At 45.4% G+C, this 16062-nt stretch overlaps 1 protein-coding gene across 1 annotated transcript in view; it reads left to right on the top strand.

Annotated features, from left to right (window-relative positions):
* Nucleotides 1-16062, top strand: part of LOC116940309 (uncharacterized) — a 39539-nt gene that overhangs the window by 11737 nt on the left and 11740 nt on the right. Inside the window, exons 5-9 of the mRNA XM_032949950.2 lie at nt 2655-2833; nt 4207-4280; nt 7642-7804; nt 8683-8765; nt 9401-9597. Coding sequence (XP_032805841.2) covers nt 2655-2833; nt 4207-4280; nt 7642-7804; nt 8683-8765; nt 9401-9597 — 696 coding nt within the window. The remainder of the gene's footprint in view (nt 1-2654; nt 2834-4206; nt 4281-7641; nt 7805-8682; nt 8766-9400; nt 9598-16062) is intronic.

Consider the following 16062-nt stretch of genomic DNA (forward strand, 5'->3'; position numbering starts at 1 on the left):
TTTAGTGGTTAAGAGCGATGTGCTATGAACCCGACAGCTTGATTGTTCCAGCCATGGCTAACATCAGTAGCAAATTATATCTGAACTAGCCTGGAGTCTCCCCTTAAATGAGCATCTGGTGTGGTGTGGCATGGATCAGCACTGAGGAGATGAAGGTGGCCAGGCACAGTTCTGGCCACACCATCCCCACCCTTAATAGGTGCTCACAAACAGCACTTGTGTCAGGGCATATTTTTTATGTGTGCTATGTATGGATACAGTGTTGTAGATACATTATCTTGAAAACCAGGAGAGAAACCAATTCGGATACAAGTTTCTATTTCAAGGGATACCTGGATGAAAATAAATAAATGGTACAGAAAACAGATTACAAATACAGTGAAACCTTGGATTGCGAGTAACTTGGTCTGCGAGTGTTTTGCAAGACGAGCAAATTTTTAAAATAAATAATTATTTGATAAACGAGCGATGTCTTGCAATACGAGCAGTATGTGCACAGCATAACGCTTTGTCTGCCGAGCATCACGTGATCACAACTGAGCCAATGGTTCTTCTCTCTCTGGCTGCGGAATTGTGGGTAATCATCTCCCATGCTCGGTCTCAGTCGGCGTGCCTCACTTGTATAGTCAACATCCGTGCGACCGTATACTGTTTACTATAGTACTATAGTGTTGTGACCACGTGTATACTGTTTACTATAGTACTATAGTGTTGTGACCACGTGTATACTGTTTACTACAGTACTATAGTGTTGTGACCACGTGTATACTGTTTACTACAGTACTATAGTGTTGTGACCACGTGTATACTGTTTACTATAGTACTATAGTGTTGTGACCACGTGTATACTGTTTACTACAGTACTATAGTGTTGTGACCACGTGTATACTGTTTACTACAGTACTATAGTGTTGTGACCACGTGTGTGTGCGTAAAACATTTTTTTATTTTGTGTCCAAATGTAGTGACTGTTCTTTAGTAACTGTACTGCAAGTGAAAGTCGTCCTACACAATAACCCTCCTCCTCTCTCTCGTCTCCCTCACACCAGCCACGATTAAATGTAATTAATCAATTTGATTACTTTATATTAAATTTAAGTAATAAAAATATATTTTTTTATTTTGTATTAATAATTTTTATATCAATACAGTATTCTTGGATTGTGGAACGAATCATCTTGAGTTACCATTATTTCTTATGGGGAAATTCGCTTTGATATAGGAGTGCTTTGGATTACGAGCATGTTTCCGGAACGAATTATGCTCGCAATCCAAGGTTTCACTGTTACCAAACAATAAAAAAGTGCATAAAATAAATTAACGAGAGAGGAATGAAGCAGAATGCACAGCATAGAAGATGGACAATTGGAGGTGACACATTGATTGAGTAAATGAAAGAAAAACAATATTTATTTCTGGAAAATAACCCCATAGGGGTTTAGAAAACCAGCTCTTCATGTTGCAGTTTGCCATGGAAATTTGCTGCCAGGATCATCCTTGCAAGCAAACGACTCTTGTCAGCAGCTCCACATGTTCCAGGATCTAGTTTAGGGCCATGTTCCCCATCTACTTAAGACTTTAAATTTGAATCTCGTGCTTTGTGTTTGTGCCTAGTTTGAGTAAATATAGAGCCACAAATATTCTTCCGATGGAAAGCACCCGCCAAAGCCATGCTTCATGGAAAATACGCCTATTGTACAGTGAAATAATATTTCAAGTGACCGAACGCAATCTGATTGTTAGCAACAAAAAGTATTTTGGCCTTCGTGGACCACAGCTGGACGGAACGCGGACGCCGTTAGCTTGGAAATCGTGACGGCAGCGCTCGGCTTAGGCATTATTTAGTTTCGTGCTACCGCAACATCGGAGATTGCGTGCAGCTGATTAAGAGTCCGCTGGTTCCATAATTGGTGAATGTAGTTAGCTGTTGATTATCCGGGATAATGGGAATCAGGTGCTACCGCCCACCAGATTAACAAAAAAAGGAGTGGATAATGCAAAACTTACGTAAATTTGGGTTATTATTTGTATCGGTTATCGTATAATGGGTGCGAAGACAAATAACGTGTCGCCAGGTTTTTTGTTATTGCTTAAAGTAATCAATTTACTTGCCGTTCGTGGGGTGCTTTATCACTTACCACCTACGAGTGAGGATTAGCTCCTAAAGAAACGAGGGTTTAATTAATGTATTGACTGATTAAATTAGGGTTTTATGGTCAGTAGTTGGCATGGAGGTGGAGGTGATGGGTGCGAAAAAGGCACGAATGAGCACCGTTACTTTTACATTCTGGATTATCCACACATGGATAATCAAGAGCTGAACGTATCGTCATTTTCCAGCACTGAAAAGCAAATAAATGACGGCGCTTCGCAACGCCGTGATGGTCACGAGGGGTTTTTTTGACAGCACTGAACCACATTGGTCGGAGGCAGTTGCCGAGGGGAGGGCAGGACCGGTTCTGATATCACTTGCCGCTGAGTTTGAGCTTATTTTAATTTGTTACACGGATGATACCGTTCTAGCCAGTTGCTGGGCTATTTTTAACAAGGGAGATCCGTGCTGCGTGGGCCGATGCTAGCACTCGACGAACGGAGAACGCTGAGAACGGTTGATCTTGACTGCCGCTCGTGCTTGCGCGTGTCTGCCTGCGTAGCGCATCGACTGCCGGACGAGGGACGCCGACGGCAACACGGCCCTGCACTTGGCGACGCTGAAGGGCCATAGCGCCCTGTGCTGGCCACTTCTGCAGGCCGGAGGCATGGGGCTGCTCACGCTGAGGAATCGCGACGGGTTGACCCCTGTCGAGCTTGCGAGGAGCTGCAACACTTACATGTAATTCTGCTCGCAAGGCAATCGATGCGGCTTTATAACCTCGGCATGCGATGATGCGTCAGCTCGTGATATATAATGAAACTTTTTATGCTCGCAATGCTTGTGGCAAATTGTGATCGATTTTATCTTCGATTTGTGTATGTTGTGATGAGTTCACATGACTCCTGCAGCCATTATAGATTCTGCACGCTCCTCAATAATGCAAAAAAAATCTATATTTCTGAATCGAATCGTGACCCTGAAACATGACCATTCATCGAATGGATGTGGGGGGCGAATCATTATATGGCCAAATATAACCGCAGGGTAGGATGGAATAATGCTCCAGCTTGTTTCGCCGGGATGCAGGTGGTGTGAAGGAACAATTTGTGCTTGGGCTGTAGTTACCCATTTCACCAGTTGTCCCGTGTGGTGCATAAGCCAGCTCCACATGAGACGCACAGAAGCACATATCAAAGCTTCATTTCCACCTCTTCAAATTGCTCTCTATGGCGTTGTGCCCAACGGTCAGACGGGAGACCTTTCGTGAGCTCTGACCACGAAAGTCCGTGAGTATTCAACAGCCAGAGTGAACCTATGTGTCCATGAGGGTTTGTCTAGAAGGGAGAGTCACGTGGCCCTTATACACCATACGTGGGGGTGGGGGGGCCTCATGATATTTCTCTGGTTTAGGGCCCCATTGGGTTTTAATCAGAGCCTGTCCTTGGCTGGCGATGACCTCCTTTTTCGAAGCTGAACATTTAATCAAAATCGAACGGGGAATCTTTCATAAAGCCGGGGAATCATAAATCCGGGGAATCCAGTGATGAAATGCTTCGTCTTATTTCTCACTCCTCGCCAGCTGAGCACACACACTCGCCATGCCGTGCGATGTGGAACGCTTTGTTGGAATTGTTGAAGGTGTTTAAAGGGCCATCACTTTACTCTTGTGTACATGCCTGCGTGTACACATACGCGAAAGAACTACTCATTGCTATGACATACGTATTTGTTTTGTTATGTTATCAGCGGCAGCCACGATCAATCCACTGCCGGATGAAGGCCTCCCCGAGTCACCGGCGTATCTCCCTCTCGTGATCTTGAAATGCAATAATTTACCGAGTAGCAGCACGTGACCTCATTTGTCCGCTCCATCTTCTCTATGGACTTCCTCTCGGACTTGTTCCGTTCCATGGCTGCCGCTCCATCTTTGTGCTTGACCATCGGCCATTGGCCCCTCGAATGACGCATCCAGCCCAAGCCAGCTGACTTTCTTCACGGTTTTAATGATGTCATTAACCTGCACAAATTCCCTAATCTGTGTATTTCTCCTCTCTTTTGCACTGTCCGTTAATATGGTTGTTCTATCTTGCTAATGTTTTTTTTCCCTTAAGGCACAATCACCTGTCTGAGGTTCTGGAAAATCTGGAGAGGAGATCGTACAACGGAAAATCCCTTCAGCCTCTTGGTCAGTTAACCTGTACATGCCACTTCACAAAACGTACATTTAAAATCCATTAAAGTCCATCATAGTAAACGCTGTAATACTAAACTGTTAACAATACAGACAAGGGCACATCCACAAGGTTCCCTTGAAATAGTTTAGACTAGCCTAGACTAGCTTATAATGAAGTCAATGTTTTTTTTTATTTTGTACAGCCTCCATTAATGATTATTTTTGGCGATACAATCCACTGTCTTCTGGTAAAAGGTGAAGTTACAGTCCTGCAATTGCTTGCTCATGCCACTGTGATGGAAGGCTTCCACTATAGAGGAAGATCTAAATAACCACTGTGGAGGGTAGTTGGCCTATTCTTCCAGTATTGGCCAGATGTCTTGCAAGAGGTGAGAATACCCACACTTTACCCCACCACACACAGCTTGCTGATGGTGCATGAATAGTATCTTGTCCAACCGGCAGTTATGCATAAACACATATATACTTATGGGTAGACAGAAGCGGGGAATTTTAGGAATGTGCTCATTGATTCGAATGCCATGCAGGGGAGATATGTGTACGCATGTTGAACATCTTTTGCACCGTACGTAGCCATCCGTGCTAATTGGAGGTGCGGGTAATTGGCAACCTCCGGATTTGAAGGTCCAGTGGACAAACCATTACACCATCTCCTTGTTCCCCTTGATAATTCAAAAAATAAAAAAAACCCGTAACCTTTTTTTTATTTGTGTGCATAAATTGGCAGTTCCGCCTGCCATTGAACTGTGCCTGTATTTTACAACCTGTTGTATGGAGGCCATAAACGCCATGCTATTCACGGCGATATTTATGATTGCGTGTTAAATCTCCTTTATGCAAGGTTGCTCTATTAAAGTGGAGGCAGATTATTTACAAGATGGTGAAGAATGTGGTTGCTGCAGTGACGGTTTTATTTTTTTGCCAATTTTGAACGTTATGCCGGCACTGGAAACTCTGGTGCTTGTACCAACATCACAGCCGGTGACCAAATCACCTGCAATGCACCCGATCTGGTCAGGCTTCAGCCTGGCAAGTGCTCAGATGGTGGGTGACCACCATGCACTGCAGGTTTGTTATAGGCCGCAGGGTTTCGTGGTGGACAGCAGAGGGCAGTGTAGCCAAATCCGTGGTACCTTCTGCGTTGCTGTCAATCAGCCGTGCTCCGTGTTTTCACCAACCTTGCACTGATTAGTGTCGTGAGGTATGGTCAAGCTAACCCCCAGGACTCACACAGTGTGATGAGGTCCTCATCCAGGTATGAACTGCCAGAAAGGGACTCTAAATGTATACCAGCATCGGAATACAGAGAGGTGTACGATGCACTCGGAGCATAAAGGCAGCCAGGCAGTGAGCCAAGGCCAAATCCCCCCCCCCTCCCAAGTTCTGCAGTCCTCTTTATATTAAGGTGTTCTCGACACTAATTAATTAATGTTTACATGTGGTGGGAAATCAATACACTCGGAAAAATTCTCGCATGCGAGGTAACAACACTCTATCCCATACAGATGGCAGGTGGAGTCCACGTTTGCATTATCCTGGCAAGGCCAGCGATGTACAACCTTGATTCCGACCTGAAGGGGGTTTAACATCATTTGTGTGATTCACCAGCCCTTGCCTGTGCTAGATTGCAGGCGTGCACCCTTACCACCACCCTGCGTTTCCCCACTTATTTACAAAGACGTTGAAATATTTGCAAGGCTTGGCGATGACGCTGCGCCTCTCACACTGTCATCAACGAAGCTGCGAGCGACTGACAAAAGTAGTGACCGCTGCTTTTATCCAACTAGAGTCCAAATTGACTCTTCTATTTCATGGCTACGGAACCTGCACTTAAATCTTGACTTAACGCTTTCGTGACTGCAGGTATGCATATTCTTGGGACTTTCGGTAAAGTCACGTAGATAAGTTCAAAGAAAATAAAAATTTGTTATTTTTTGAACCTATCAACGTGATTTTACCAAAAGACCCAAGAATATGAATTCCTGAAACTTGTAAAAAAAATTATGATTGTGCTCACGTTTTACATTTTACTGCCACACTGTTGCCAAGCAATAAACGTGCCTCTTTGGGAGAAACTTAAAACAATTAATTTATTGGAAAGATAACTTTATCACCTTTGACCACTCTTCTGCAGCGTTGCCAAGACGGTAGTTAGACAGGAAATGCACTGTACACTGTTTACCGAGTCACTGCCGGAACAGTTTAAAAGTGGAGGACATGTGAATGTTTACGCAAGTGGTGTAATGAACTGCCCATTCAGTTTGTTTTCATTTGCTTGTACAATGCACGTCTTAACGCAACCCATATGCTGGCAAATGAATGCAAACTTGCATACATTCCCACCGTTACAATATTCCCGTTGTATATATTCCCGCTCGTTGGGCTTTTTTGTTGTAAATGTCAGCCTTTGGCATTTTACATCTTCATCACGGGGTACTATCAAATTCCTATCATTGCACACAGCACGGACTGCTGCACAACCAAACGTCCCAGTTGCAAACAGCGAACCGCAGCTGTTAGATTAATTGAACCGTGTTTGTAGAGATGTATTTTATAGATGTACATGTTTGTGAATATGAGAAGGGTGAGAGTGAGTGGGGGGTGGTTTAGATAGTATGTGTGAATTGGAGAGCCATCATCATCCTCATAGTCAGCCACAGTCTGTCCACTGCTGGATGAAGGCCTGCCCATGCCATTGGCATTCCTCGCCATCCTGCGATGCCACAATCCTTCTCACTCCTGCACATAAACAAATCTCCATCGCCACCACGGCGGGCATCCTACACACTCGCTTGCCCGTACTTGATTGGCGGCTGTAACAATTTGAAGTACGTTGCATGAATCGGCTAGCACGGGACAAATAGTTAATTACTGCAAATCCTCTTGCTCAATGAACCAGTCACAAGCCAGGTTACAAAAGTATGAGCTTCCAAACACGTTGTGTTACCACTCCAGTTCCTTCTGCGTGCCAGATGCCAGGTTAATCTCCCCACCCACCAAACCTACCCAACCAAAAAACACCCATTTCAGTCATGTCCGCAACTTGTACAAAAATACACAAATCTGTAATTAGCACTCATCAAGTTCAGAAGCCGTTGTTTTTAATACATGTATTTGCTGTTACTGATTTCATTTGTTTATTTAAACATTTTATTTTTTATATTTGTGTCGGCTTTTTTGTTGCTAATTTGTATGTTTGATCGAGTAAATTTTATTTTGTCTGGAAATTGTTGCACCACGTCTGGAACTGGTAGCTGTTCGGAATCATTGCATCCAAACCACAGAATGCTTCTAAACGTCCCCCCCCCTCACTGTCACATCTCATTGGTGTCTGCTTGCCGTGCATTTCCAGGGATTTACTACGGGCTGATGTTCCTGCCGGGCGTTGGGGCCGCGGCCGGGCTGGCCCTGTCAAGCCTGGTGCCCGCCTACAGCGGATACCTGATCATGGCGCTGTTCATCGCGCTAACTCGCACCGTCCTCGGCCAAACTCACCGCATCTGGCACATCAGCAGGTGCCGTTCTGTGTCCTGCTTCTGGTTCTGCCTGCGGGCCAACCCAGTGTCCCCACGCTCAAGTGGGCGCTGTTCACCTCCCATCGCATTTCTGAGCTTAAGATGCCAATGTGTGTGCTGTTTGTTGAACATCTTTCGCGCCGGACAATAATCTAAACACGAAAATCAGTTCTAAAGAAATTAGTTTTCAATCGGGATTGAAAAGTGCATAGTTCCAGTGGCTTTCTAAGATTGGGAGGAAGAGCATTCCAGACAGCTGCAGAAGCGCATCTGAATGCGCATGATGCGGTTACTTGTCTTTGTTCCATGGCTAGCCAAAAGCCGCTGCGAGGATGACCGGAGTTTGCGTGATGGTTTATGCTCCTTGGCGAGATCAATAAGGTATTGTGGTTCATTTGTGGCAATGTTGAGCTGGTATCGCTGAACAAAATCTGTTTTGGCAGTGGTAAATAGGCACAAATAACGGCTGATGAATGTGTTGCATTTTGAATTTAATTGCCAGCCAGTGGCATTCATCTTAGTAATCCTGGAAGTCTCACCATGAACGAATGCTCCCTGGTCTTAACATTAACGTCTTCAAATTTGGAGCGCTGCTGCTGTAGCAACGGAGCTATATCTTTGTGACATTAATGTTAACTATGAGGTGTAACTATAAGCATAGAATTTGCGGAAATCGTAAATAATTGATAGCCCCAGTTACATACATCTTTGGTCTAAGAAATACTTTTAATTGAATAATTATATCAAGCCTCGTGAATATGTATATGGTGACATTGTTGCGTGTGTTTTATGCGTGGATGTTATTCAAGTTGCTGTGTTTATGTTTGTCCACTGGGCTCTGCTGCTCAATCGCTGCCTTGTGTGCACTCAATTCACAGGTGGCAGAATCCCATCTACTTTGGAATCTTCATCGCTGGGATCGTCCACTCCTTGTTCTGCTTTTACTACAAACTACTGCCCAGTATCCTTGGCTGCGATTGACACTGTTCTAGTATAATTACGTAGAGCAATGTGTGTCCGTCACTTAATAATTAACTTCAAACAGTGATGAAATAGATAGTGTTTGCATTGGCTCAGAATGCAGGAAATACGATAATGGCACTGACAGTTTGAAGCACTCTTATCATATCGCCATGTTGTCTATTTTGCTAGGTCCCGTCCGTATGTATGTTGAACTTCTTTCGCACCGTACGTAGCCAACCATGCTAATTGGAGGTGCGGGGGAAGGACAACAAACGAAACACAAAAAGCAGTTCTCAGGAAATTAGTTTTCCAATAGAAAGTAGAACTTAGCCACGCCGGGGTTGTGCCGACGCGCCAGTTTGTTTTTCCACTGCAGGAGCCAAGCCACGCCACTCACGTCGCGCCCAATGACCGAGTGGATTGCCCCACCCTCCTGGCCCGGCCTGGCCTCCAAGCCAAATTCATCTGGGTTTTTTTTTTCTTTAAAAACCATGGATTATGGCTGGGCATGGAAAATAGCCAGTGGAAAACCACCTGTGCCTCGAGGGCCTCGCGCTGTTTCGGCTTTGATGTTTCGGCGGGAACGGTGTACGAGTCTCGTTTTGCGAACTTCCTTGACTGACCCCGTGCCAGTTCTGTGGCCGGCCCCTGCGCTGCTGGTGAGCTCCGTGGTGATTACAACGCTGCTCGTGCTGGCCATGTGCTCTGTGCTGCTGAGGGACCCGGGCCGGCTGCGGCCGCAGTGTGGCCCGCCCGGCTCCGGCCTGTCATCCGTGCATGAGCTGCTGGCCGCCGGCGAACCCACGGAGCGCTTCTGCATCAGCTGTGAGGCGAGTGCGGCCATCGAGAGCCCAGGCCGTGTTGGTTTGGATTTATTGGGATATCAAGTAGGTGCATGACGATGCATCGTTTTGTAGATTTAAAATCGTACCTTTATTGTTTTTTTTTACTTTTTGCCTGATTTTGTCCCATTTGTGCCGTCAGCATGATGTTATAAGGCGAAGAATCCATTTGGATTCGTCGCAGAACAGCCCAAGTCTTCTTGTTGTAGAACGGCCTACGGTAGCAAGAAGCACAGAGATATCTTCGAGATCACATCAACTGATGTCAGGGCAGCACTTTATCCCACCCGCCCTGTTATATGAGAACAACAATCGGCATATGAGCCAAACTAATCATTTTCATTCGCAGAGCTGGAATTGTATACAAATTAAGTACAGAACCAAATGCGATTTGATGGTTTATATAGTCACTTATTGTGCAGTAACTAAACTAAAACTAACTTTCTATTTTACTGGGTAAAGCCCACTAAGCTATTAGCTCTTTTTCAGAGGCGACCTGGCCACAAATGATAGCTCAACGAAGTGGCTTATCACGTGTAAATGTATAGCAGCCAAATCATCTTAGCGCACGTTTCTAAATGTGGAGGGAAAAACCGGAGGAACTGAAGGAAAATAAATCCACGCCACCAGAGGGAGAGAGAGAGACACGCAAACTCCAAACATACAGGCATCAGGGTGGGCATCAAACCCCCACGACCTCCTGTATAGCAGGAGAGAGTATTACCTTCGAAACCCCAGGTGGCTGCGCCTGAATTCAAACCCAGGGTCTCAGCAATGCCAGCTCAGCGCTCTCACCTCTGAGCCACCCGGCCACCTCATTTAATTTGAATGTGAAGCTCACGATGCTAATGAGAAGAGTGCATAGAAAGAATCAACTGTTGACTAAAGTTTAAAAAAATAGTAAAATAGAACAAAAGTGATGAACAATACAAACGTGATTGCAAAAACATCATCCCTTGAATCATGAGCCCGAGTTGTGGTAGCTCATCGAATCAGTGGAGGTAGGAATTATGTTCTTGTCTGTGTTTGTTGTTCATATGCTTTGCTGCGCCTGAAATGATAGCATCACCACAAGGGATGATTGGAGATGGGCGGCGAAGACCGAAGTCAAATCGACACCACATGCTCAGGGAATAAGGCCCACGTGGGATGGTGACTCTTCAAAGAAAAATCTCTCATTGACTTGGCACGTAGTCGTGGCAAAGACACGTCGATTAAAATTGATTATTCACTCACGATACAGACACCTAATAATTTGTGCGAAAGTTTATAGTTTACAATAGCTGCTAATTACTGCACATACAAATGTTACAATTAATCTGAATTAAACTTTCACAAATGAGACGCAAAATATATATATTTTTTAAATCATCCCTAAATCGAATTGTGTCCCCCCCAATCCATGACGGTGCAACACACCGCCGCTGGGCACGAGTTGAATCGGCACGAAGAGAAATCATTACCTCTTGCCGGTGTGTGTGGCTCAAAGTGCTTTTCCGCGTCTGAAATTATAGCATCAGCACATAAGGGATTTTTTTTGGGAGACGGGCCGCGAAGACAGAAGTCAAATTGATACCACATGCTGAAGCAATAAGGGCCCACAAGAGATCACGGGATTCCAGAGCCGATTGCAAATGCTGCGTCGGTAAGTGATCTTGCGAGAACAAGTCGTTTTTACTTCCAGGGTCATAAACATCTCTTTGCCAGTGGGGTTATCGCCCCCCACAGCTCATGTTCTCATTTCACCTGTATTAGGGATCATCAGCACAGCAGCGTGCGGAATTCCGACCACTGGCTCAGGGCTGTAAACAAGGGAATGAGCATCGCCTCGACGTGAATTTGAGCGGGAAATAGCTCGGTTTGTCGCGTGCATTTCATCTTCTACTACAGTGTACATATGAGCTGCTCTTTTAAAGCATGCCATTCCGGCCTCTGAATATGCGTACCCATGGGGCCCCTCTATGCTCATCAATACCAAAAGAAGCAGTTGCCTTACGATTGACCTTAAGCATATATCGCAAGTGATTGCTTTATCAGGTACTCGTACATTTGGTTGTGAGCAAAGGTAAATGTGTAATGTTGTCCTGCACAGAGGCAGCCTCCAGAAGACGAATTGGATTATCTGACGTCTGCAACATAGAGTTGTTAAACAAGCGACAGCAGCTGCCTATGTGAGATATCGAGTGCTGGTAATACTGCCCAGTGCAGGAATAATAAGGCAATGAATTTGGAAGCATGCCTCGGGCTGTATATAATATATCCAGTGAAAGTATGTGAACTTGATCACTGGGCTGGCTTTTTTTCTTTAATTTACAGTTTTCAAAAAGTAAATTAATTGTGTTGGTTCCCCCCCTCTCTGCCTAAAACATTAATAAAAAACGAGTTCGATGCCGTGCACGGACAGTTGCCACGTGCCTCGCAAGGGGAGAATTGCAGATAGAAGCTCTGGGGAAACGACGATGAACTAAACTTTTTTTTACCAAGTAAGGCCCACTGAGCGTTTTAGCTCTTTTTCAGAAGCGACCTGGCCACAAATGATAGCTCAACGAAGTGTCTTATTATCACGTGGACATTTATAGCAGCCAAATACGCACGTTGATTCTAAATGTGGAGTGAAAAACCAGATAACCCGGAGAAAAATCCACGCAACAACATGGAGAACACGCAAACTCCAAATATACAGCAGCAGGCGTCAGGATTGGGATCGAACCCACACACTCCTGTATACCAGGCGAGGTAGTAAACATCTCGCCACTGCGGCGCCAACAGTCAGCTTCGGCGGATGCATTTAATAATACGCAAGTTATTGCTCGCAAAGGGGAGCACGATTTTTTTTCATATCCGCCTGCGAGTCCTTCGGGGAGGTCGGGGTGGGGGTAGTTTGAGGGACTCGTCTGGCGAGCGTTGGTGTAGGACGCTGATATTTTCAAGTTGCCAATTACTGGTCTTGTGTGCAGATGTTATGAGTTGCTGTACGTTGCCATTCAAAAAAAATTGGACCTCCCGCACTGTAATCGTCCGTTATACGAACCTCATGGTGGTGCCCCGGGGTACCATAATGTCCGTGATGTCTGTGACGCAGTCATTTTTAGTCTGTTGATGGTCGGCGATGCGGCAATCGACTCATCTCGACGAGCTGTGCACGATGATGCACCACCACTACGGTGCTTGCGAGCGTTCAGGGTTTCGGCATAATCGTCCTCGTCGCGTTTCGACATCGCGGAGTGTGGCACTGATTTCAGATTGATTGGTACCCCAGTTGCAGAGTGAAGTAACACCCCTGGAAGAAAAAGTGTCCCAGAAATAACATATTTAATTGCCTCTGCCATTTTGTATTAGTTGGTACCCCGGGGTACTGCCATAAGGATAATTTATTGCCTGGCTATCGCGGTTATTTTTTTAACTCTCTCTCAGCAAGGATGCGTTATACACATTTCTGTGATTATGCAACGCTGTGTGATCTATCAATATTCCAGATTTTTTTTGTCAACAAGTACCCATCCATGGAAATTGCTGGACAGAATTCACCTGAAAAGCGCTCTTTAGACAAGTCTTGAGTGAGGCTCTACCGGGTAAACAAAAAGACAAAAAGGGGCATTCATACGCTGCTATTGCAGAGTCATTTTTTTCCTAGTAACAAAAGTAGCTGCATATGCTACGGGCCCCGCACTTTTAAGGGCCTCGCGCTAAACGCTTTCAAGCTATCAATTCCGGTTCAGTGATTCTGCACTTGCTCTATTACTATAGTACTATACCGTCTTCAACTTTTATGAACGACTGGGTGTTTAAGGTTAGCGATTTGTCGTATTTTCTGGCTGTATAGCAAATGAAAAAAAATACAATTACTTAACTTTGCAAGTTAAAAATTTATTTTAATATTTGTGGTTTTTATTTATTTAGGGCCCCTGTATAACATATGCTACAGGCCCCGCGCTAGCTTAATCCGGCACTGTGGGTAAGGCCATATGTTTGGAAAGCGCTCGTTTTTCCACAATTGCCTCACAGGCCGTGGCGAAAGCTGTTGAAAAAAACACGACACGGTGACCTCGTTGCGCAACTGCCGTTGCTGCTGCTGCATAAAATAAAAAAAAAGCCGTGGGGCGAGTGGCCGCCCGTGGTGCAATAAATATTCTGGCCACGAGGTGGCGGCGACTGGGGAGGAGTAGCGGTGGAGCGGTGAGCTCGCGACGCACTACGTAGGCCTCGGCAAGGTGATTTACCCTTTTTACCGGGTAAAAGGGTAAAGGTGCCGACATGCCAAGGGGTAAGGTAATGGGTAGTAGGGTAAAGGTAGCTCGGAAGAATTACCCGGTAGGGTAAAGGTAGCGTGAAGTATTACCCGGTAAATACGGTGCCTTGTTTACCGCTAAAAGCTCCTTGGCGCAGTCTGGCCTCCATTTAATAAGTAATATATAGAAAAAAAAACCTTTTTTAAAAACACGCTTTTATGAAATGTACCCTACTAGTAATGGCAGAACTCCACGACCCCAGGAAGTGGCCCCGAAGCTTGTCACAGCGTAAGGGGACTGTGGCCAATTACAGCCAACGTCAGTTGACAGTGGACAATTAGACCCAAGCCGAAACATAACATAAAACATGTTTAAAAATATACATATTTTTAATGATAGAATATAGTATTGTCATCAGTATGACATAAGTATACCAAGTTTGCAGTCGATACCACATTGGGAAGTGGGTTAAAATTTAGTTACAATATCTGAGGATACAACAACAACAGAGTGAGTTAAAAGAAAGCGTGTGAAATTGGAATAATCGAGAGTATTCTATATGAACAAAGCACTATACCTAGCATTTACATGTTATAAACCTTGTTCATGTGTAGTACCCCAGTAATTACCCTGTAATCGGGTAATTTGTATGGTGTAAGGGTAAAAGGTAGGGTAAAGGTAGGCTCGTTGCTTTTAACCTTTTACCTTTAACCTTACCTGCTGAAGGGTAAAAGGTAGGGTAGAGTGATTGTATTGTGGTAAGGTAAAAGGTAGGGTAAAGGTAGGCTCGTTGTTTTTAACCTTTTACCTTACCTTGCCGAGGCCTAGCACTACGAACCCGGCCAGACCGGAGTTCCATTCCTGGGCTGGCTCACGGTGAACACCGGTGACGATTTTCTGAACCAGTACTGGGCCTCCGCTAGGTCGACTCAGCCTCAATTGAGCACCCAGTGTGATGTGTAAAAAAAAACATTTCTACGAGGGAGGCAACGGTGGCGTGGGGTGGTGCTGGCCACCCACCATCACTTCTGTGCCGTTCCTGGCCTTCGTAGGTGCTCACGAACGGCACTTACGGTCTGTTAAGGCTGTACGGGGGATCTTTGGTTTAATCCCGAATGACACTGCCCATGGTCATTTAACCCCCCCCCCCCCCCCCATTGTGCGAAACTCTACACAGTGGTGTAATTTCTTCACACGTGAAATGTCATGTTTATATTCGTGTTATTGATAATTTTCACGTATTTAATACCGTATTTATATATTTATTTTGGGTAATTCATTCAAACGTTAGGTTTTCGTAGGTCAATATCATTATCCGAGAAATTAGCATTTCGCGAGCATCTCCAGAACGTATCCCCTCGTCACGAATAACGAGGGAATACTGCACACATCTTGACGCCCACCCACCACACACAACGGCGTTGCCTCGAGCCGCAAGGAGCTTTAACTCTGCGATGCGCCCCGATGCTGCAGGATGCAATCACCGGCGGCAGCGAGACGTCGTGCCAAGTTGTTCAATGTCGTTGCTTTCTCTTCAGCATCTCACTCGTTCATCTTGTAAGGCAACCGCCACGCGAAATTCATAGCATTTCCTCCGTCGCCCCCCATCCCCACCGCTTTCCTCTCGACGTCTTATTTGTCATCACCTTCCAGCTGGCGCCCACATCGCGTAACATCCGCCTGTCCAGCTCGCTGCACCAAACTCGTCCCCCCCCGTAGGCAACCCGCCCATCAAAATCGTAAACAACAAGTCGTGTTAACGATGCATCCGTTCGTCGATCTAAATCGTCTTCTTATTCTCCAGATATGTGCATCAAATGATATGCGTTGTATGTGAATAGTTTACATAATCTCCTGATGAGACGCTGCAGTCACCGCTACGGAAACGAATGGAATTCTCGACTTAAGTCGCCATCCAGAATCATGATACTTCATCGCATCACGAGGGGGAAGCGGTTTGTGCGTGGGGGGGATTTTTACATCTGCATGTGCAGCCCTGTTATCAACGCGCTGCTGGATGAGGGCCTGTCCACGCCATGTATGTTGAACATCTTTTGCACCATGCGGGCGATGGGGGTTATTTCACCATACTAACCACGATGGCCGGTGCAGGTTGGTGAAGGCGGAAAGCACGGACGGGTGAACCGTAGCACAGCACAACAATGGATTTTCCTGCACTGCCGCCTGATTCCCACAACGTAGCCCCGCAGTGCCTGGTTTACGC

The sequence above is a fragment of the Petromyzon marinus genome, chromosome 8 (assembly GCF_048934315.1).
Source record: "Petromyzon marinus isolate PM22_M1 ecotype Great Lakes invasive population chromosome 8, UKy_Petmar_22M1.pri1.0, whole genome shotgun sequence".
Taxonomy (NCBI): Eukaryota; Metazoa; Chordata; class Hyperoartia; order Petromyzontiformes; family Petromyzontidae; genus Petromyzon; species Petromyzon marinus.